Source organism: Sphaerodactylus townsendi, linkage group LG03 (genome assembly GCF_021028975.2).
Source record: "Sphaerodactylus townsendi isolate TG3544 linkage group LG03, MPM_Stown_v2.3, whole genome shotgun sequence".
Lineage (NCBI taxonomy): Eukaryota > Metazoa > Chordata > Lepidosauria > Squamata > Sphaerodactylidae > Sphaerodactylus > Sphaerodactylus townsendi.
Genome location: NC_059427.1, coordinates 105741792 through 105765365, shown reverse-complemented (window position 1 = coordinate 105765365; position 23574 = coordinate 105741792). Strand labels below are relative to the sequence as shown.

The 23574-nt window shown below is 41.8% G+C and overlaps 1 protein-coding gene across 2 annotated transcripts; it reads left to right on the top strand.

The window, feature by feature from the left end:
• Positions 1 to 6727: 6727 nt before the first annotated feature.
• Positions 6728 to 20143, top strand: MAT2B (methionine adenosyltransferase 2B). 2 transcript variants are annotated; one of them, XM_048490674.1, is made up of 7 exons: positions 6728 to 6915; positions 10072 to 10266; positions 11237 to 11351; positions 11669 to 11821; positions 16270 to 16463; positions 18591 to 18704; positions 19236 to 20143. In XM_048490674.1, exons 1-7 carry the CDS (start codon positions 6886 to 6888, stop codon positions 19404 to 19406), a joined length of 972 nt encoding a protein of 323 aa, XP_048346631.1. In that variant the 5' UTR covers positions 6728 to 6885; the 3' UTR covers positions 19407 to 20143. The 2 variants fall into 2 exon arrangements, with proteins under 2 accessions (XP_048346631.1, XP_048346630.1); XM_048490673.1 differs by lacking the exon at positions 6728 to 6915 and adding an exon at positions 7650 to 7827.
• Positions 20144 to 23574: the final 3431 nt, after the last annotated feature.

Sequence of the window (23574 nt, the reverse complement as noted above, 5' to 3'; positions counted from 1 at the left end):
CAAAAACCAACTCTTTTTCTTCGTTATTAAGTAAAGACAAGCCAAACACTTGTTGTGAATCCTCTTTCAAGAAGTTGCACACGGGATGTCACAATTAAGTAACAAGTACCTTTCATGATGAACACCTGTCAGGATACTATTAGCCAATCTGGCTTTGAGCAGGAGGTTGGATTAGATGGCCTGTATGTTCCCATCCAACTATGATGCTATGATTATTTAAATACTCTAGTATAACTCTGTTCATGATTCACATTTGACTTTTTGGCAACTGTTCTAAGTACTAAGTACTAAAGTACTTTTTAGTACTAAGTACTAAAAGTACTAAGAAGTACTTTTAACATTTTTGATTGTAATTACCTTCACATATTGGATGTTCTAGCATCCCAGCTATACTCCCAGTGTATTTTACAGATTTTCCTTTGCATTTTAAAGAGCCTTAATTAGCTCTGCACTGAGCCATGTTTTGCTCTAAATTTACTCCATTGTGGTCCTTTAGCCAAACCACACATTCTGTCACAGAACTGCGTACATTCTTTGGGGGCAACTGATATATTTTCCTCAGGTATTCCTGTGTTATGGCAAGATCCTAAGAAACTTGTAGCTCATCCAATGTATCTCACCAAAATTGGACTGAACATTGTGGAACAGCGCAATATCATGGAGAAAATGCCTGAAGCTTGCATCCCTTGTAGGAGAAATTGTCCTCACAAATGTAGTCTTATGACTGGAGAAAAGCCTAACAGTAGCTCATTCCAATGATCCTTTGAAATCATTTGCACCTGATTATTGCAAGCTGGGAGAAATTTTCAGAGAGTGAACATTCTATCTGCGACAAGTAAAACAGTTGAATTTAGACCTCACAATATATGGGTTGACTAGAAGCTCTCTCTATGCATGCATGTATTTATGTCAGTAGAGATTGTTCACTGTTCTGCTTGAACTTAGAATATGAAACCAATAAACTAACTACATATAAAAGAGTTACTTTGTTTAGTTTGCAAGGTAACAAAGTTAGGCTTCAGATAAATTTATTTGTTGTTGCTTGCTTCTTAAGAAACAAAGCTAACACTACCATCACTAACCATTTAAGGCTATTAAGTTATGGTCAGCCTTGATTTTGGTGGTATTGATTATATATTGGCTGACCATATGCTCTCTTTGCAAATGCTGTTTTATTTGGTGTGCTGTGTGGTTTCCGGGCTGTATGGCTGTGTTCTAGCAGCATTCTCTCCTGATGTTTCGCCTGCATCTGTGGCTGGGATCTTCAGAGGATCTGATGTTTTATTTATTTATTTATCATATTTAATATACCGCCTCGCCCCCGAAGGGCTCTGGGCTGTGTATAAACCATAATACAACATCAAAACATAATAAAAGTTAAAACAGTTAAAACAACTTAGATGGCAAGCTCTAGCTAAACCTTTCCCCGGGGATGGAATTGTTGAGGAACGTGCACCTCTCAATAAAATTCAGAATTTTTTTAATATCGGCTCTGAGTACTTCGTGCCAATCAAATCAGAATCCACGCAGTGGCAGGGAGTTCCTCTTGCTCTACAACTGGTCTCAGATCATGCTGTTCTGTGGTGGTTACAGCAGGCTTCAGAAGGTGGTGCTGGGTGTCTGCTGCTTATTGTCCTGTGGGGTCCTGCAAGGTTCCATCTTATCCTCTATGTTCTTTAACATCCACAGGAAACTTTTGGAAGAGTTCATCAGGAGAGTTAGCCTGGTTTCACCAATATGTGGATGATACTTGGCTCTATCTCTCACTTCCAGCTAATCACAGGGAGGCATTAGAAACCTGAACTGGTAGCTGGAGGCAGTGCAGTTGATGCAGACTAATAAGCCTGAAAAGATGGAAGTGTTACTGGTGGTGTAAGGTCTGATCTGGGATTTAAATTATCACATTTTCTGGATGGGGTTGCACTGTATGTGAAGGAACAAGTCCATGGTAAGGATATTCTTGTATCAAAGCCTACTGCTGGATAGGCAAGTGACAGTTTGACCAGCAATACCTTTTTACCAGCTTTTTACCAATTGTGGCCTTTCCTGGACAGAAAAGATCTAGCCACTGTGGTATGTGCTCTGGTTATATCAAAATTAGATTACTGCAGTGTGCTCCTCATGGGGCTGCCCTTAAGAAGTATTCAGAAACTTCAGTTGGTGCAGAATACTGCAGACAGGGTGTTAACAGGAGTGGAATGATAGGACAATATCATTCCTTTCTTGGTCCCTCTACAGCAGGGGTCCCCAAACTACGGCCCGGGGGCCAAATGTGGCCCCCTGAAGGCATTTATCCGGCCCGCCAGCCATGGTGGCGATGGCTCCATTCATGTGCAGTGGGGGCTCGAGGGAGAGGAGGAACCGGCCCCAACGGCTGTTGATTGCAGTTACATGATGACACCCCCAAATCTCCATGAATTTTCTGACCCAGAGTTGGAAACCTTACATGTGGCAACGCCTGCCTCAGCACTTCCCTCCTCCTCCCAGCTACTCTCTATGTGTTGCTTCCTCAGCAGGCTTTTCTGTTCACACCACCATCCCATTGGCATCAGCCAGCTGGTAGGCTGGCGTTTAATCGCTTCGCTGGCTGCTAGGCAGGAAAGAACCCAGGAAGATACCTGATCCTGGGTTAGATGGAATGTTTCATTGGGAAAGTTCTGCTTTTTTTTTTTTTTACAGGGGAAGGTGCTTCTCGCTACAGCCTCCTTTAAATGTAAGGATATTTGGAGCCCACCCTATACTTCTGGACATATACTTCTGGTCACTGTTGTTCTAAAAATAGACCAATATCAAGACAGCAAAGGCTGAAAAGGTGTAAGAGAATCTAACATTTTACAATCATTTGTGCATAGGAATTTGTTCATAGTTTTTTTTAGTCCGGCCCTCCAACAGTCTGAGGGACAGTGAACTGGCCCCCGGTTTAAAAAGTTTGGGGACCCCTGCTCTACAGTGTCTCCCGCTGTGTATTTTGTCACAACTCAAGGCACTGGTGTTGACCTTTAAGTTTGGTTTGGGACCAATGTAGCTGAAGGACTACCTACTTCCTTATGATCCTATTTGACAACTGTGGTCATCTTCAGAGGTCCTGCTTTGGTGGTTATTATTATTTATTTGACTTGATTGATTGCTCTACCCCCAAATGGCTCAGAGCAGTTTACAACAGAAGTAGTTGGCCCTACCTTCTCAGGATGAGCATGCTGCACCCAAGAGCAGGCATCAAAACTAACTTTTTCCCCATAAGATTTGTCGGTCCCCTTCTGTTGCCATCTAGTATGTCCTTCATGCCATAATAAAGTTGCAGTTGATGCAGCTGATACTGTTAATAGTCTTGCATCCTCCACATGTTGTGTATCCTTCCATTTTTAAAGTCAGTTAAGTACTGAATGCTTCCCAAGCTTGGAGTCTTTCAGGGATTCCTGGCCTTCTAGCTGCATGGGCTGTTACATCCTTGTGGACAGTTGTATGTAAGGTGCTGTTTACCAGTGAGATAGAATCAAGGAAAAAAGTTCTTGGTTAAAATTCAGACTCAAGTGCTGGGGTGATGGTTTGCCTAGTTTTCCAGATTTTTCTTTGGGCCAACCTAATTTGACACAACTGGGTTGTTGCTAAATTAGTTTTAAAGTACTTTACTGCATCATTCATAAAAAAGGAGAGGTAAAGGAAAACAGCACCTTGACATTTTTTTTCCAGAATGGGGTATCTAAGAGCATTCCAGATGTCCCTGAACTAAGAATCAAATATCCTCCAAGGATAGGTGAGGAGAAAAACATCCCTTGTCTTTAGAATGCAACCACCATGGTATACAATGGGAGACGAGGCCTCCAGCTTCATTGAGCCTTCACATCTTGCTGCAAGCAATGTGTGAAAGACTGGGAATTCATTATTTGGCAGTTCTCCCACCTCTTCCCACCTCTTCCAGTTCTGTGATAAGGAGGCTGTTGATTTCTGGGAGGGTACCAGAGGGGGAGGAGGACCTCTAGGTCTGAAAATGTTCAAATCAAAATGGTGGGAACTTGGTTGCTAAAGTTTGAGAAGTGTTGCCTTAAAGCCTACCGCACATGGTTATAAGGATAAAAACAGAGAATGATGTAAACTGTTTTGGATTTTGATTAAGAAAGATGGGATATAAATCTAGCAAATAAATCCTCTCTAAAAAGAGATAAGCGTTTCTTATATTTTACCTCCCTCCCTAGTTAAGAGGTTTGTTACCTCAGGTGGGGAAAGGGAAGGAATTTGTAAGCCGCTTTGACACTCCCTATATGAGAGAAAAGTGGGGTATAAATCTAAACTCTTGTAGTTTGTCTCAGTTGCACTGTTATATCATGATTTAATAAAAATGTTATACTATAAATTATGTTTATTGTCATACAGTGCAAGTTGCAGAACACATCTTAGATGTATTCATGAAGATTACATTGTAGCTAAGAAGCTTACAACAATTAATGTATAGTCAATAACCTGAATCATTAACCATTTAAAACAGACAAAGTAGTATCACTATTAAGAACAATTTTAGAGCTTGAACTCTATATCCAAAGTTTTGGCATGCCTTCAAAATGATACAAATGATATGCCAAAATGGGCTTCAAGGGACAGGGTTTTCCACAGCACAGCAGCAGTCACTACTATGTAAGCCCTCTGACCAATCCTAGTTGAGATATTTTAGGCCTGTAGGAAGCTGTATGATCACTCTCCGACCACAGCCAAAAGGTCAAAACTACTTTAACAAAAGCTAAGATAATGAGTTACTCCAGCATAACTTGGAGGTCTCATTTGAGTAACTAGAATGCTTGATTACCTCACCTTGCAAAGATACTGTTAACAAAGAATATGGAAAGCCACCTCAGCATCAGATTTCAGCATTTCCTTATCTCTTCTGGAAGCTGCTAAGCAACAAAGCGGTTGCTTTCTCTGCATTTCCTCCTCCTTGTCATGATCGTCCTTAAAACCACTTACCTCATCCTGAATCAATCAAGTTCATTCAAATCTGAATACCGAAGGCAGAGACTGTAAGAGTTACTTTGCCTAAAGCCAGTCCTGACTCCATCTAGGTAATCAATTGACTCCTTATTGTCCTGTAGAACAATAGAAGAAAGTCGCCACTAGCTCACCCAGCAAGTGCTTCAGCATGGGAAAACCGTGAGAATTTAGAAAAAAGGAAACTTAAAAACTCACTTGTTCCCCGCCTCTTCCTGGGCAAAAGAGTATAAAAGATCAAATCACCCTAACATGCTATTACATGTGCTCTTGTTGTAGTGTTGAGACATGGATTCGCTCCTTCATTAAGGTTCCTCAGGCTGGCATGGAATCCCTGCTCTTCTACTTCTACCCTCCTAAGAATCGTTAGGTAAAGTATTTCCCTGAAAACCCCCCTCCATTTCTATCTCCAATCTATATTTTTAACACCTTTCTATATCTTAGGAACTTGAATGTATGTGTGCTGCCCTTGTGTCTTACTGGGCGTAGGTTTTAAACAAATTTATATTATGCTACTTTAAAATTCAATTTGGACTCTTGCTTCTCTGTGGAATATCCATTGCTAGAATTCCTTCCCCGTAGACACAGTCTAAAGGATCCCCTCTCGGCCCCTCTCGCTGCCAACGTGAGCGTTCATTCCCCTTTGCTACTTTTAAAATCCTATGTGTGCTGTTTACACTTTTAGCAGCTGGTGGAGAATCCCTTTAATAAAATCCTTACCCCTGTTAAGGCCGTAACAACTACATCTACATATCATGATATGTTCTGAAGGGCCCTGCAGGCACATATTTAAAGAGTGGCCTGAGTTCATACAGGACCAATGAATCTGGGACCTGAAGGCTGAGCAGAGGCTCTAATCCTGAGGCATGGTCTCTCTCACAGTGGTTGTACAAGCTTCTAAAAGTGGTAGGGAAATAGTTACATATAAAAATGTATGTGTACTTCTGAGACATAGCCCACCCTCTTGCCCTTTGGTGATGGGGACTGTGTGTGTTGAAAGTAATATAAGTTATAAGAACTGTCAAAAAGTTAAACTAGCAGTCACTCAAGGCAGAATGGTCCCAGTTTAGACACCAGGCTAAGATGCATCAACCCCCTTCAGGAATGCAGGGCCACATCAACAAAAGAGGACAGATGGTTCCAATTCTGATGGAGGTGCAAGAATACTTGAAGGGTAGCTATTGGGCAGCAATAGTAGTGTAAAGAAACACTAGAAGAGGATCTATCACAGGTAATGGCAGTGACACCTCAGCTAACAGTAGTTAGGATTGAGTAAAAAATGGCAATAGGAAACTACTTCTGATGATCTCATAACTTGAAAACCCTGTGATGAAACAGTCCAAAATGGGAAAAAAGATATAGTGCTGAAAGACCAGGTTGGATGGCATTCAATTAGCTAGCACAGTAGCCAAGTGCACTATTTGCAAGACCTGAGGAAAGCCATTAATTCATGGGGTGCTATAGCTGGAAGCAACTTGAGAACACATAACCCTCAACCATTTTTAAATTAGTGAAGCCAAAAGTTGCAAGATTGGGGGTGGGTTTGAAAACTAAGATGCAAATGTAAACTACCGGAACTAATAAGAACCCCACAGTCTTACTATTAATTCCTGATCCTTTCAATACGGTGCTGCTTCTGGAGAAGAAAATGGAGGAGGGATGAACGAAAGGCAGAGGGCGCTGACATACTTCCGGTATCAAAGCCCCTTCCCTCTAAATATCTATTCGAGAAGCTGCTCAGGAGACCCCCAGAAATGCACGTGACCTGCTGTCTCAATTAGCATTTTGACGACAAAGGCACCGTTGTTTCTTTGCCATCGCCTGGGCTCTTTTGGAAACAAAACGAAGAGAAAAAGCCCGAGCAAGATTTGTGGCTCTTGCAGCGTTGCTTCGTGAGGCTCGGTGACAATGCCCGAGATAGTGCTCCAAGGAAATTGGGTAAGTTTAAAATATATTTAGACTATATTTTAAAAGTCTAAGACGTAAGTTATTTTCACCAGTTCCAAATGCGCCGCATTAAATACGTGAACAAGGGGGTTTCTGTCATTCAGGGTTGTTGGCCTTTTAAAAAAGTGGCATACGTTAAAAAACCATCGAAAGCTCTTTTGATATCTTGGAATAGAATGAAACGAATATAAGCGGAAAGTGCGATTACTCACTGGAAAACACGGAAAGTGCATTTCTCTCTCTCAACCTTCTTTCCCCTCCGTGTTTTTCGTGAGTCAGACTGACATTTGGAGTGAATATGAATGAGGTATCTTTTAAATGCTGGTATAGATGAGCCTGCGTATTTACAAGTGAAAGCAGCGGTGCTAGTGCGCATTTACTAGGAAGTACTTTTGAAGTTGACATAGCTATATGTGTACAAAATATCCCTTTGAAACGCTACTGTTACGCTCGAACAAAGGAACTTCAGCTGAGAAGGGGCAAAAACATACACAAAATCTTCCCCCAGGACCCACCCACAAACGCCAAACTAGCCTTTTTTTTCACAACCACACCCCGGTGATACAATGAGCATACAGCCCCTTTAAGAACCCAGGGCTCGCGCGTGAGCGTACCCTCAGCAACGCTCCCACCGCAGCCAATGAGCGACTGATCATAACGGTTTTAACACCCGCCTCCATGAGCGCGCACGCCTGAACCTCGCCTTCCAAGGCGGACGAGCCAATGAGCTCGCTCGGGTTGAAAGGTTGCTGCGGCCGCCGAGTGGGCGTGGTTTGGGAAGGCTGCTGCTGCCGGAGTTAATACTTCAGGGGGAGAGTCGGTGGCTAACGGGGCGAAGGGATGGTCGGATGGGAGAACGAGCTGCGGATCCGCTTCATGCCGGGCAGTTGCTGGCTCGAGGAGGTGAGGCGAGCGACCCTCGTGCCCTCCGCTGTTTCCCCTCTTGGTCCGTGGTAAACAAACGGTGGCCACGCCCCCTTCTCGCGTTTCTCTTTCCCTTCCCCTGCCCCGTCTCCTCAATCGCAGTTAGGACAACTTTGCACGTGCCCTTTTTTTCTTCTGGGAATTTCCCCGAGCCAGAGTTGCGCTAAATGAGTGCGTCAGTTCGAGGAAGGGAGAAATTAGGGGCGCCGTACTTCTCTGCTAATTGGCCGCGGAAGTAAGCGCCGCAGAGCTGACTGCGGAGGTAACGGACCAGGAAGCAGTCTGTCAGCCCTCGTCGGCTCTGCCCCGTGTTTGTGCACCTCCGCCGACTTCCTGCTGTCGCTTGTTTATCTTTCAAGGGCCACGTGACTTGTGGATTGCTTTGCGGGTGGGAAAAAGGCTGACAACGACGTTTTGAACCTCACCTCATAATTGGCAGCCCATTGATCACGGTTATAACCTGCAACTTCGTGCCCTAGGGGGCAAATTTTCACGTTCTTCAGAACTTTTTTTTTTCATCAGTCCGGATGGTTGAGGGGCAAGGCAGTAAATATTTCAGGATAATATTTTAATTTTTGTTTACCTAAAGGTGAGGTAGTTGGTTACTTTTTTAAAAAAAAATTAGCTTATATCTTTCCTCGCTAGCCCTACCCAGTTGCAGTAGTACAGACACTGTTTTGGGCGCTCTCTCCTTCTCTCCCCCCCAACCCCCATCAATTTTGATATTTGGCTGCTGTGTGAAACAGGATACTGGACTAGATGGACCATTACTGAGTTCCAACAAGTCTCTTTTTATTTTGTTGTATAAATTTATAATTTAGTTTTGCTAGCTTCTGAGTTAATCTCTTTGATGAAAGTGTAGCATGGGTATTCCTTCCTAGTTTGGCTGTGATTGTGCTGCTTTGTTAAAAGCAGTTCATGTTATACAAGTGACTTTGAAAAACACAATATTGTTAGATGTTTTATTCCTTTAATTTGAAGAACTGTGGCTCATTTATCATCCCTGAATATTCACATTGCTCGTAAGGCTTCATTCTCCAAAAAGGCAGACATGAAGAATTCAGAGGAGTATCGGATGAATTTTTAGATTGTTACAGGATTGTTACAAGTTTTGTAAGTCTGAATTGATTTTTGATATGGAATTGGAATTTTGAACTCAGGATTCATATTATCTTCTGTAGAGTATGCTGCTTGGAATGTACCTGCAATAGCTGTTCTTCAGGATATGGCCAAGGAACAGCAGCAGCACTGTGTAGGCCCCAATTATAGGTATTGTCCCACCTTAAAACATCTTTCAGGATTTTCTTGTTGGAAAGCAAACATTTCCTTAAAGATTAACATCTCAAGAAAATTGCTGTAGCAAGTTTGCTTCTTGAAACAGGAGGTGATTCTGCTGTTTCATTCAGCTTATGAGTAGACCCACTTGAATATAGACCAGTGGTTCTCAACCTTCCTAATGCCGTGACCCTTTAATACAGTTCCTCGTGTTGTGGTGACCCCCAACCCTAACATTTATCCATTTTACAGATGGAGAACACTGATGCAGAGAGCCTTAGGTGGCCCCTGTGAAAGGGTCGTTCGACAGGTTGAGAACTGCTGATATAGACTGTAGCATGCAGAACAGCATGGTTGCTCAAGGTGATTTTTCTAGTAGACTTTTTTTAATGAAAAAGATTTCAGCCTTTCATTTTGAGACTTAAAACCCTTCCTCAGAAACATACTGTTTGTAGTCAGAAGGGTGTAGTTAGATGGCTTAGTCTTTTTCAGATATGTCCGTTTATAGTTTAACATGTTTATTAGTGCTTTTTAAAGTACATAATGTATGAGTGTTTGAGGACTGGACTCTACTTTGTAGATGCTGGAAGTCAAAATGTTGGCTGTTAATAATATGCCAAGGTATCTATTTTTGCAGTTATTCAGTATGTTATCTTCAATACTATGGCTTGTATACATTGGTAACTTCCACTGATGGAAGGGATTTTCATTTGCAGAGCATGAGTTCTTCCCCTGCTGCTGAAAATATCCCCCTGAAATACTCCTTCAAGTGAACAGAGAACTTTGCAAGAAGAGCAGTAGGCAGGAGTGACAGATCTGCCACTGGGGAGTATTAGTGAAAATCAACCCAACGTTCCTTCCACCCATATGTACTGTTGGACTTGTCACTTTATGACCATTATGTTTTTGAAAACAGAAGCATTAGTTAATGGATTTTCTTTTTTACAGGATGCAATTGATATCCCAAATAGACGTACTCTGATTACTGGTGCCACTGGGCTCCTTGGCAGAGCTGTATATAAGGAATTCAAAGCAAATACGTGGCATGCTGTTGGCTGTGGGTACACTAGAGCTCGACCCAGGTTTGAAAAAGTTAATCTCCTGGATGTTGCAGCTGTTCATAATCTCATTCAGGATTTTCAGGTAAGAATTGTGAAATGAAAGGGAAAGTGGGTAAGATCTATGTTGACTTGGTATCTCCCTTTCTTCACTAGCTTTGTTTCTCTTTGTAATCAAGTTTCTCTAATATTTATTAACTTGTTTTGGTGAGATAACGTTCATCTTCCTGCAGAGCACACGTGATATAGTGGTTAGACTGTTGGTCTAGGATCTTGTAAAACCAGGTTCAAATGACTACTCTTCCATGGGAACTTGTTGGTTTCTTTAGGCTAATGGTGTGTTCTCAGCCTACCATACCTCACAGGTTTGTTATGGGAATAAAGTGAAGGGGAGGAGAGCTATGTAACCATTCTGGGTCCCAATTCAGGAGAAAGATGGGCTATAAATAAAACATCTAAATGTATATTTCTATGCTATTATTTAGCAGTGTTTCATTTGCATGTTTGATTACTTGTCTAACTTTTATACAATTCATACAGCAAAATAGTCATATCAGTTAAACATTCCTTGACCATGTTTGTTTATTTTATTTGATATCCCTCCCTCTCTGACCTAAACCTGGCTCAGGGTGGCTAACATTATATGTACAAACCCCACTTTGCCCATTTTAAAAGTTTTATTTGGTTGATAAAGGAGGAGTATATGTGTACACTAGTGGGAAAAACCTGTTCCTTCAGTTAGTACTGCTTGTAAATCAAATTTGGGATGACTTTCTTAAAATAATGCTGCAAGATTTTTAACCAGAAAATGGTCAGAAGGGTCTCTTGTGTTAATGAAAATGATCAGAAGGGTCTCCATATGAAACTCCTAGCCAGAGCTCATCTTAGATAAACTAGCAACTTAGTGCAAGACAATATAGTTTTCATAGATCATAATTAACATGGTTCAATGCACATTTAAATATCACCTCAGTTGTACAATGTTGATGAATATCAAGGTGGTACAAGTTCTTGCTTTTTCGATTCTCATTCAAAATGGGTGTTTTAATTTTCAGCCTCATGTGATAGTACATTGTGCAGCTGAGAGAAGGCCAGACATTGTCGACAGTCAGCCAGATGCTGCTTCTCAGCTCAATGTGGCTGCTTCAGGGAACATAGCAAAAGAAGCAGGTAAAATATACATGTATACTCGTATCAGGATGCATCATTATTTTGTGTGCAATTACAAATATGAGCAGCTCCCCTAATTCTGTTTGAAGATGTTCTCTTGAAGAAACATGTATCACTTAACTATGTAAATATGGGCTGAAGATGGGTAGTATTTATATGAAGATGGATGGTAGGCCACACACAGATAAAATTCTGAGCTAAATGGGTCTTAGTTTGATCCATGAAGGCATTAATTTTGTATGGGCTAATTGAAGATGAGAGATTAATTACTGTGAATTTATGCTTCTTTAAATATTTTTAATACTTTTTTATTCTAGCCAAAATAGGAGCATTTTTGATCTACATAAGTACAGATTATGTATTTGATGGAACCAATCCTCCCTATAAAGAAAATGATATACCAAATCCCCTAAATCTCTATGGAAAAACTAAGCTGGAAGGTGAAAAAGCAGTTCTTGCAAACAATGATGGTAAGTGTATATTTGTAGGTGCAAAGATTTTTCCATGTGTGGTTTAAGAGACCAGTTCGTGTTTCAGATTAAAATTACTTCATCAGGGGGAAAAAATCAGTAAGTTTTCTGCCTTGCTTTTGAGTCTTCCTGCTGAAAGGAGAGTTGTCTGTCCAGCAAGGGACAGGCAGATGTTTAGTAACTGAAGTGTTTTGGATTAATTTCCCCAAAAAACCCAGAGAACGAGTCCTGTATTTGCTATGGATTCACTTTACTGTTGAATATCAGTCTTTCAACCTCAGTTCCTTATTTATAAAAATTATGTTGTCACGCAAGGGAAAATCCAATGAAAATAGTAAGCGACTAAAAACTTATTAATGATTATTTGGTTTAAAAGAGCAGAGCAGGAGCAGAAGCTGCTTGGATAATTGGAGAGATGGTGTCATTTGAGTAGGCTGAATTAAGAAGGGGAACAGCAGAAAAAAAACGCATCTGAGGGACAGAGGCTTGGGTAACTGTAAGAGGAGGGATTGATGTGTGTAAGGGTGGTGGTGGGGATAGATCACAACAAGAGAATGTGAACTCTATGAACCTAGAGAGCTCTAAGATATGCTCTTAATGATCACATTTCTTGAAGCAGTGAAAAATAAGTAAAGTGCAAATATATAAAATCTGTAGGAAAGGTATAGTGGACTCCATGCTGTTGAGTATGTCAAGGATCACTAAAATCTTAGAGGAGTGCATTCTTCCACAGTATGACTTTTTATCGAAATATCAGCTCCTGAAAAATCGTATTAAACTAAAGATATACCTCCCTGACCAGAAGTCTGAAGGAGAACTTGAGATGGCTGAAAATGTAGGACGTAACTAGAGGAGAAATTGTTGTGATAATGGGGACTTTAACTGACATCAGTCTGATTTGGGTAAATGAACGTTTATGTCTACAATAAATTTATTGACGACTGTGTATGATTTTGTTTTGCAGCAGGTAATTGTGAAACTGACAAGAAGAGACAGATTTTGATTTAATCATCTGTTGTGCCCAAGACAGGCGCAACTGACTAGACGGCTATAAAATGAAACATACGTATATGTGTGTGTAGAGTCTGTTATAATTTAGACATTTCTGCAAGTTCAAGGATTTCTGCACATTAAATGCAGTTTTCCTACTGCTTGAAATGACCCCTTCCTTGGAGAGAAAGGATCCCTAGGAATAGGATTTGGGATGCACATCAGGTAGGAAGGGGAGGTAGAAAAGTTGCATTTAGTTGGAGGAAATCCTTATGCCCTTGGAAACAGGTGGGATCCAAGCCTAAGGATTTACAAAAAATACTTAGGATTCAATTTCTCCCTCCTTCCTCTGTTGTTCTTTGCTCTCTCATGTTAGAATTTTAGGGTGAGAAATGTACTGCCTACTTTCCAGGAAGGAGTTAATAAAATTAAAATACACTGCAAAGTTAATTTTTGAAAACAATAGGAAATGTCCATAATAAACAGTTAATGAAATGAAAGGAATTGGATACAAAATAACCAGTTCAATAATGCTGCTGTTTAAATAACGTTAAGATGGAAAGAATATAAAAGGCAATCGAAATGACCAGGGCAATGGAGCACATTTCCTACAAGAAAAGGGTAAAGTGTGTGCATGGGTTGTTAGTTTAGGAAAAAGGTTAGCAATGAAAGTGAGATATGATATAGGTTATACATTTTATATTGGGGGAAAATAACAGTACATTGATTGAAATTGATTGGCAATGTATTTGGGACAGATTAAAAGAAAGTAATTGACAATATAAGCTATTTTCAGAATTTGCTGTACAAGATCTGATGGCTACCAGCTTATCAGTTTAAAAGGGGATTAGATGGATTTATGTCAGACGAGTTATCAATGACTGTTATCAAAGATGGCTAGATGGAATTTTTATTTCCAGAATAGGTGTGCCTTGAAGAACAAGATATTGGAGTCAAACAAGAGAGAAAGGCTGTTGCCTCCTTGTGGGTTTTCTTGAGGCCTTAAACGGTCTCGGTTGGAAATAGAGTAACTGGAGTAGATAATTCTTTAGTCTAAGCTAGCATGGTGATTCTTATGCTTTAGAATATCTGTTGTAGGATTGTAGTAGCTGGGAAAGTTAGCAAAATTGAATGTGCTGGCAAAACAGGTCTAACAAAGGTGTAAAATGTGGTTGTTGAAGTTGTTCCAAAAATACTGTACGTAGATGTTTTTTGGGAATATAAAGGGGTCAATGAAATGAGCATGCTGACGATCGTTCTTTAAATTAATCCAGAGTGCTACTGTGTCACCATGGTATCACTGGAAACAGTTATGGTAACAGCATAATCTTGGAAGCATTGTTACATATGTATCCAATCGAGAAATCAGTGCATTTATTTGTTCATGCAATCAGTCAAGACAAGCTGTACCATGCCATTTAGGATGTGGTTTCCTTATTAAAATGTAGACTTTCAGTGCGTTGTGATTTTAAACAAAAGTATGTTGGCCAATTGTTTGGTATTTTTTTAATCGAATAGTAAGAATTATGTCTTACCCCAGGCTTCCAGCAATGTATGGTGTTATTGTAGAACAGAATGAGAGGCTCAGTGCAGGAAAATGAAGCAATAACATTTACAAAGAGCATGGCATACACATGGGCCCTTTCCGCATGGGCCAAAAACGACGGCCTGGGGGCGGTAAAAACGCCGCCCCCAGGCTGCCGTTCGCACCTGACTGCGCTCCCCCTCCCCCAGGGCGGCGTCAGGCCGCCCTAAACAACAGCCCTTTAAAGGGTTGTTGTTGGGGGGGGAAAGCGTCTTCCCGGCGATGCTGTGCTTAACCGCATCGGGCTGGAATGCACGCAGTCTCGTTGCCCCTTTACTTAGCTTAGTCGTCGCCTACGCGCAGTTGAAATGCCGAATTACCATGCCGTCCTTCGACCTCTGGAGTATCGGAGGGCAGCGGCGGTGGGGCTTCGATCGCCAGCAGGCTTAATTTTACGGGGACAAGGTGAGTGGGACGGGGTAGGGGGAAGAGGCGGTTCTGTGCGTGATTTCGCCGCTTGTCGGTTGCCGGCCTCTGAGAGGCCGCCCGCATGCGTGTACGCGGAATGGCCTTACCACGCCGGGCGGAATTCCTTGCCGGTATGGAGGTTAATAGGAGGCCGTGGGGAAACGGCCATAGTCTTTCTCCATTATTTTGTTCTTTTCTATCTTGCTACCTGCAATATCAAAATATTAGCTATTGTGGTAATCCAAGCCAAAACAAACAGCCACATCATAATTATATTCTGGGCTGAATTTTGGGGAGGAGAGAGGGGAATTGCACATTTGTACATATATTGCTATAATATTTGTTTTGTTTTGATGTTTGAGATGCATTGAAATTAGATGTAATCTTCCTCCAGACTGTAAAATCCAAGTAGGATTGGGTAGATTGCATCCATTGATGGAAGGCACTGACGGATGCAAATGTTTCCCTTTCCTGCCTCCTCTCAACATTCTTTTCCAGCCCCAGAAAGTTGATTCTCACAGTTGTAGGATTCATGACATCAAAGAGTCGAGCCATACCATCAGACCTGAACTGATAAGAAGGGAGGGGGTGATTTAAATGCCTTCCTCCTCGGGGCGGCCTCATGATCCTGTATACTGCATGCCCTGTGGTCCTCCTCTCCCCATCCCCACCCCCCCCCCAGCTCTGAGGAAGGGAACAAAGAAAAGGTCAGCAGTGTCTGGATCCAATCCATACTATTTATTGTATCATTCTTGTCTGTACTTTTGCTGATGTTGTCGAAGGATTTTGAGACCTTCCTTGGCAAAACTATGCTTCTCCCCCTGAGCAAGCCTGTTTGTCTACATTTTTTATACTTATGAAAATATTGCAAAAAATGTGCTGGATGAATCTGTGCAAACTTATTCCAGGATCTACTTGCTCAGAGGGAACAGTGGATGTAAAATTTTCAAAATAGCCTTAAATGTTGGTCTTCAATTACTACTACATTTCTGCTTATTTTTCACAAATTATTCTGCATTTCCAAAGGACAGTAATTATCCATTTTGTGGGGAATGTGACATTTAACATTTTCAGAGGGTATAACTCTATCCCCATATAATATCTTTGTTATTTAATTGGCTGTAGGTTCATTTCAAGAGTATCTTTGACTGTAATACAATTTTTGTACCAAATTTTGTCATGGCATAAACGACTCTGGGCGCTGTTTTGAGTATCTTTCCTGTTAAACTGTGAGGTACTTTTCAGTGTAATTCAGAACTGATTGATTACTTATAATTCTGAACTTTTTAGTTCAGTCTCCATCCACATGAACTGAAAGTGCACTTCACCAATGCTTACTGAGTGATATGTATTGTCATAGCTCAAATACATTTTATTTCTGTTTCCCTTCAGAGTTAGGCTTTAGAAATTCATCATATCTCTTAATACCTACTTCTGTGTATTTAAAGCTTTTCTAATCTTTTAGATGCTGCTGTGCTTAGAGTTCCTGTTTTATATGGAGAGATTGAAAGCTTGGATGAGAGTGCTGTGACAGTTATGTTTGATAAAGTGCAGTTCAATAACAAGTCAGCCAACATGGACCACTGGCAGCAGAGGTTTCCTACCTACGTTAAGGATGTAGCTAGTGTTTGCCGACTACTAGCAGAGAGAAGAATGGAGGTGAGAACGTGTGTGAATTAATTCTTTTGAATGTTTTTATAGACTATATATTACTAGTGGACATGTATTAGCACAACATATCATTCATTACCAGTTACACCTCCAAGAACCATGTTTTCATGTTACATCAAATTATGGTCAAATTATGTCTTATGAAATACTGGTTGGTGTGAGTTTTCCAGGCTGTATGACCGTGGTCTGGTAGACTTCTCTCTGTGATACACCCTGAAGACGCCAGCCACAGATGCAGGTAAAATGTTGGGAACAAGATCTACCAAACCATGGACACATAGCCCAGAAAACCCACAACAACCAGTTGAATCCAGCCGTGAAAGCCTTTGTATATTGGTAACTATCTGTGGATTGAAATTTTTGATCAGACATTGGATCACATCTTTCTTTCAAGGCACTAGATGTGTTGACAGTCAGTTGGGAATTAATGTTAATTTTGTTAGTTGGGAATTAATGTTAATGGACAGAATTAGATAGCAGTGGAGAATGTGAGACTGCAGTCATCCTATCTTTCTGAGTACACAGCCTACACTCTATTGCAGAAAGCCAGTGAGTTCTTTCAACCATGGTTCTTCAGATGTTTCAGAGGAACTGGCCACTCTTCCATCAGCCCTGCCCCTTGGCCATGCTGGCAGGGGCTGATGGAAATTGTCATCCATGAACATCTGGAGGGCCATAGTTTGAAGACCCCTGCTCTATTGGACCACCACCAAAAGGCCAGTCCTTCTGAGAGTTCTCTTCCCCTGCCCCCATGTAGTACAGTTTGCCTCACTTGGAATTCCTTACTTATACCCACTGCTTTCAAGGTGAAGGGTAATAGCTGCCGTCCTTTGCTTTGGAAACCTTAGTTCTCATCACATTAACAAGTTTATCAGGTTTTAAAAATTAATGTTCAGAGATGCAGTATTTTTGAATCCTCAGCAAAATGAGTAAGGTCTGTAGTTCATTCTGTGTTTGTAGTCCTCCTGTTAAACTGAATATAAGTAAGCAGGAGAACTCAGCATTTTTTATTCTTTCCAGCACTGATAAAAAGACATTTATGGGGGGGGGGGGGTTGGTGACTTTTTTGTCATGCTGATGCTATCTTGGATTGATAAATTCCAGTTGCATCAAAGATGCTTAGAAAGCCATCTCCTATGTGTTGTTTATTCACAAGAAATTAGAATGGCCACAAATTCTGTCACAGTCAACACTCTAGGTGATCTTTTCCTGTATATTCGCAGAGCAATAATATATGAAATTGACTTTTGTAATGGCAGAAAACTGTTCTCAGTTTTCTTACAATACATTGTGGGACTTCAGTGGTAGTTAAGCTGTGATACTCCATAACAGATATTGGGCTATAGATGGGTCTTTCATGGAGCCAGCAATATACAGTGGCACCTCGAAAATCGCCAATACTCCGTTCGGAGATTATCAGCGATTTCCAAAACCGGCATATTTCGAGGGACGCTGTTTGCGCATGCGCGAACGCCGTTTGTGCACGTGCAACAATGTTTGCGTACGCGCAATGGCATTTGCGTACCCTCACGGCCGCTGAAAGTGCAATCGAGGCGGCCGACAATTTTCGAGTACGGAAATCGGCGCCTGGCAATCATCGATTACTGAAATCGACAATTATCAAAGGCATCGATTTTCGAGGTAGCACTGTAATTATTTCCTTCTATGTGGAGGGGTAACTTTTAATGTGTATAGTGTTTGCTTGGAACTGAACTGAAACCCCTTTTTATATCCAGTATTAGTATGTAGTTCCACATAGCGGAAAGCTTAAAGGTGATGTGGAACATCTTGTCTGCTGCATCATTTTTCCTGTTAAAAAACAACTTAATGCCCATTAATGCTATTGTTAATGATGCTCATGAGTTGTTCATACATGCAGTATAATCACCACATCATGAGTGGCTTTCAGCCAAGATATCTGAAGGACTTCATATAACCTTGCCCGACTTAAGATCATCTTCGAGACTCAGTTTTGAAATTACTTTGAACTTTAAGTGTAAAGAAATGCTCTCCAGCATTGCTTTGGGATATCATTTCTCTCTGCATGCTTTAGACATATAGAGTGTTCTAAGCATCTTTTAATATATATATATCTATATATATATATTTTTGTAGGATCCATCCATAAAAGGAATATTCCATTGGTCTGGTAATGAACAGATGACTAAATATGAAATGGCGTGTGCTATGGCGGATGTTTTCAATCTTCCCAGTAGCCACCTGAGACCCGTAAGTAAGAATGTAAATCCTTTTCTTACACACAAAGAAAGTAAAATTGCAAATGGTGAACATATTGCATGTATTCCATCTCTTATTGTAAAATACGACCGTTTGAAAATGTATCATGTCAACTGAGAACTTTCTACATCAGATGGGTTGATAAATAGTGTACTGGAGTTTCTTTCTACAAGTTTAGATTGATCCTAAACGTTTACTTTAGTACTTGTAAATGTATCCCTACAGTTATGTGAACTGATGTATTGGGTATGTATTCAATTAACCTGTGCACACAAGAAGTGGCATTTTCTTCTAACTGTTGTTTTTGCATATTCATGCTCATAAGAGTACAGTGATTTTTGGAAACTGCCTTTTTCTCTGAACAAGAGCTTGCAGAGACCTCCATGTATGGTTGGTTCTTTAGAGTTGCAGAATGTTCACAGTGCTTCGAAAATACTATGAAGTAATTGCGAGCTGTTTCCAGAAGCTCTAATTAAAGATATGGGTATCTGTCTCACTCTGTCTTTGTCCTTTATTTTTAAGGTCACTGATAGTCCAGTAGTGGGTACTCTTCGTCCCAGGAATGCTCAGCTTGACTGTTCTAGACTACAGATGTTGGGCATTGGACAACAAACTCCATTTCGAATTGGAATCAAGGAATCTCTTTGGCCTTTCCTTACTGACAAGAGGTGGAGACAGACTGTCTTCCATTAGTTTGTAAATAGTTTAGTGTATTATGGAATGAGGCACTTTTTAAAAAGGGGTTCGGGAAATAATAGTTTTGTATTGAATGTTCTATGTTTCCAGTTTAATTCAATCAGGTAAAACTAAGGTCTTGCACTAGTGAAATGGTTAAGATGCTAACTGGCTAAAAAAAGCATTGTTTGAGGTGATTTTTTTCATATTTGTTACTGGTTTGACATAAGAAGTCAGTGACCAATGACTGTTCCAGCCATCAGTAACTGTTGAGATGAAGATGTATTTCCTCATAGCTAAAAAATAGAGTTGATGCTTGTATATTTGCCTCTGCTATTCAGAATTTCCCTTGAAATCTGTCTCCCTAATTGCCAAAAGCACAGGGTTTTGTCACCATTTTTAAAGTATGCTAATGTGATTGAAACTCAGGAGTGTCCTTTGTTTTGCTTGAGCTATGATCAAAGTGTCCTAAAGCAATGCTTTATTTTTGCAGGTAAAGTGTAATTTTGATTCCTATTCTGAATTCCAAAACTCTTACAGCTTTCTTTATATTTGTACACAACACATACCTCTCTATCATGTGCATGCTTATATACACTTATTGATCTGAAGAGCAAGGTTCCTTTATTTTGTTGTGACAGAGGCATGAAATGCATACTTTTATGTACATTTTCCCTCCATTTTTCTTATGTTTACATTAGATGCTTGTATCTTGTAGGAACCAGAGAGGTCTCAATAAAGAACTTGTTAACACATGGTATAGTAATCTTCATTGTTCCACCGGGAGGAGAGTGGTGACAATAGAACTATCCTACGTGGTTCTTAGTTGTTGTGCAAGTGGTCTTGTGACAATTAAATCATCACAATGCACACAACCAGGAAAAGATATATAACATCTTCCTATGGTGCAAAGAGACTAGAGATCCAGTTTATGAAGTACTACATAGGGTTATTGTTAACTCCTGATTCAGGCTTTTCACTTTATACTTTTTATTTGTACTACTATTTAATAAGTCCCTCTGACTGGAGTACTGTGAACTACTTTCTACACACAGCCTCAATTATAGGAGCGTGTGAGAAAGTGCATTTATTTTTTTCAAACAAGATTCCTTAACCAGGTATCATCACAGATACCAATCAGAACCCTTTCCCCTGGATTCTGTAGAATATTCCAGCCCCACGCCTCAGCACAGTAAAGGAGTCGTGGAATAGTCTTACTTGTAAATCTGTTAAAAATCCTCCTTTGGTAAAATAGAACCTCAGGATACCCCATCATCTTTAAGACTGAAGATCTAATAGTTGCCAGTTGACCATCTTAGAGTCTCACAGAAAATTACTCCCAGGTATTTAAAGGTACTAGTTTGCTTTAGGGGATAGATATTCCATCAAAGCTTCCCAGGTGTTTTTCTAAAAACAACCACTTTGGTATTTAAAACAGTAATTGCCTAGGCCCTAGTTCATTTAGCAACTTTTTAGACCAATGCATGCTAGGGAAATCAGAGCCAAATAATCTAGTAATGAGATTTGGGGGGGGGGGGGGATTCCAATGAGAGAGACATACTCTAGACCAGTGGTGGCAAACCTATGGCACTCCAGATGTTCATGGACTACAATTCCCATCAGCCCCTGCCAGCATTGCCAATTGGGAATTGTAGTCCATGAACATGTGGAGTGCCATAGGTTCGCCACCACGGCTCTAGACCACCATGGAGAAAATAACTGCTTTGGGGGGTGAAGTTTATAGCATTATAGTCGTTTGAGGTAAATTAATTATTAGGAGGCAGACCACCAGTTCAGGTAACAGATATTTTGTCTACCAGGTATGTGCATCCAGGATGTGATGAAAAGTTTAGAAGCACAACCTTTTGTTTGTGCTTCATCAAGCATGCAAATTCATAAAGCACGCAAATAATTATCCCTTCCTGCTTATCCATACAACTAATAATATGGCTTGGCACAGCCCAGTGGGGAGGCCATTGCCACTGTCCTGCAGAGTCTGGGGTGGTGGGAGGGGGGCTTTGGAGGGCTGAGGCCAGACTTGCTGGGCTGGCTTGGCTTTTGGGATGGGGAAGGGTTGGAGGGAGCTTGGAAGGGCTGGTGCTGGCCCCGGTAGGGAAGTTCATATCTCAATATGAATACTTAAGAGAAGCAGGAAGGAGCCAGCAACTTGGGAGTGGGGGCAAGGGGAAAGGTGGGCAACGCAAGGGAGCAAGAAGGCTGGCTGTAGGAGGAGGGAAAATGTCGAGGTCAAAGCTGTGCTCATTGGCAAATCTGTCTGCTCTGGCAGCGAAGCAAATTAAAAGTCATTCTAGAAGTGGTCTTGCTTGCTGAGGAGAAAATGGAAAGTGAAAGCAGGGCTCCACAAACAGGTCCATAGAAGAAATCCTGCTGCGACAGACATTCACCCCCATCACGCAGCAAGTACATTGTGCATAATTGTGCGGGGCACTGTCCTTCATTGGATTGCCTCATTTCTCCGGGGCCGGAGCCAGCAAGTGTGGTGCGGGGATGAAGCCTCCCGGAGGTGCCCGCTTCATTGCGGAGTACCTCAGGGGGCGCTGTTATCCCCGCTGTTATTTAACATCTATATGCGACCACTTGCTCAGCTGGTACGGAGCTTTGGGCTGATCTGTCACCAGTATGCTGATGACACTCAGCTCATTCTGTTGATGGAGGGGGGGAGCGGTTGCCGCCCCTGTGGCTCTCCAGCATTGTTTGGAGGCGGTAGCTGGTTGGTTGAAACAGAGCAGGCTGCAACTGCTGAATCCATCGAAGACGGAGGTACAAACCTCTGGCTGGGCCGCCGTAAGGGAGAGGCTGGGGATTTCCAGCGCCCGGTGTGAGGAGGGGTCTCATTGGCGCCGACCTCCTCCGTCTGCAGTCTGGGGGTCCACCTGGATTCGTCTCTTTCAATGGAGACCCAGGTGGCCCTTGCACAACCCGGACTGCGTTCTTCCATTTTCGCCAGGCAACGGCGGCTGGCCCCTTCTCTCCCAAACGGCCCTGGCCACTGTCATCCATGCAACGGTCACCTCCAGGCCAGACCATTCTAACTCGCTTTGCGGGCCTTCCCTAGCGCGTTTGATTCGGAAGTTAAAGCGTTGGTCCAGCATCACCGGCGGCTCGTTTGCTCTCCTACAGGAGGGGCCTTTAGGAGAACATATTCAGCCTGTGTGTTAGCCAGCTGCACTGGCTTCCGGTCGGAAATTCCGAATCATCTTCAAAGGGTGTGGGGTTTTGACCTTTAAGGCCTTCTTGCTTGACCTGGGACCTGCGGATACCTTCGGGACCGCGATCACCCCAGACGTCCCTATTCGGCCTCTGCGCATCAGCAGAGGCCAGCACTCTGCTGGTGACCCCTGGCCTCTCGATGATGCGGCTGGCCTCCACGTGGGCCAGGACTTTACAGCACTGGCCCCGGCCTGGTAGGAACACCCTTCCTCCAGCTGCCCGGGCCCTCACGGGACCTGGGTGAGGATTCCGCCAGGGCCTGTAAGACTGTGTTGTTCCACCGGGCTCTTTGGAGTGTCCGGCCGCTGATGTGGTGCTCCCCTCACTGCTCCTTATTGCCGCGCCTTTGTTTCTTTGGGGCTGTTACATCAGGGTCCCCTCATATTGAGGGGCCTACCGTCCCCCCCCCCCCTCTTCTGGGGGTAGGTTTTAAATTTGAGGTTGGACGCCTGCTTTTTATGTATTAATCTGTTTACGCTGGTTTTAGGTTATTTTTAGTGTTGACATGAGATGGAGCCTATGTATTTATATTGTATGTGTGTTTTGCTCCTGTTGTCTCTGATCTTTTGTTGTGCACCGCCCGGAGCCCTCCGGGGATCGGGCGGTATAAAAGTCGAAATAATAAATATATAAATAAATAAATAAATAAATAAATAAATAAATAAATAATTGATCAGTATGATCTTAGTCTAGTGCGGCACGCTAAACAGAAAAGAAAATGGGCCTTTAGTTATGTTGAGAGTAAGAACAATCTGGGGACAGGAAAGTGAAATTTTAACATGTGTTAGAGGGCAGAACTGAGTTCTGACTTTGCCTTAGTTTTCTCTTGCAAAGAAAATGGTGCTCAACCTGGCAGAAAGAGAACTCAAGAAGAGAAAAGGGAGCGTCATCCTAGGACAGGCATAAGGGTAGTATATAAATACCCAGGACCGAATGAATTGCATCCAAGGGTACT

Coding starts and splice junctions, on each gene's coding strand:
- MAT2B (XM_048490673.1), top strand. CDS start 7,765: ATGGTCGGATGGGAGAACGAGCTGCGGATCCGCTTCATGCCGGGCAGT. Junction 7,828..10,071: donor GCAGTTGCTGGCTCGAGGAG/GTGAGGCGAGCG, acceptor TCTTTTTTACAG/GATGCAATTGATATCCCAAA. Junction 11,822..16,269: donor AGTTCTTGCAAACAATGATG/GTAAGTGTATAT, acceptor CTAATCTTTTAG/ATGCTGCTGTGCTTAGAGTT.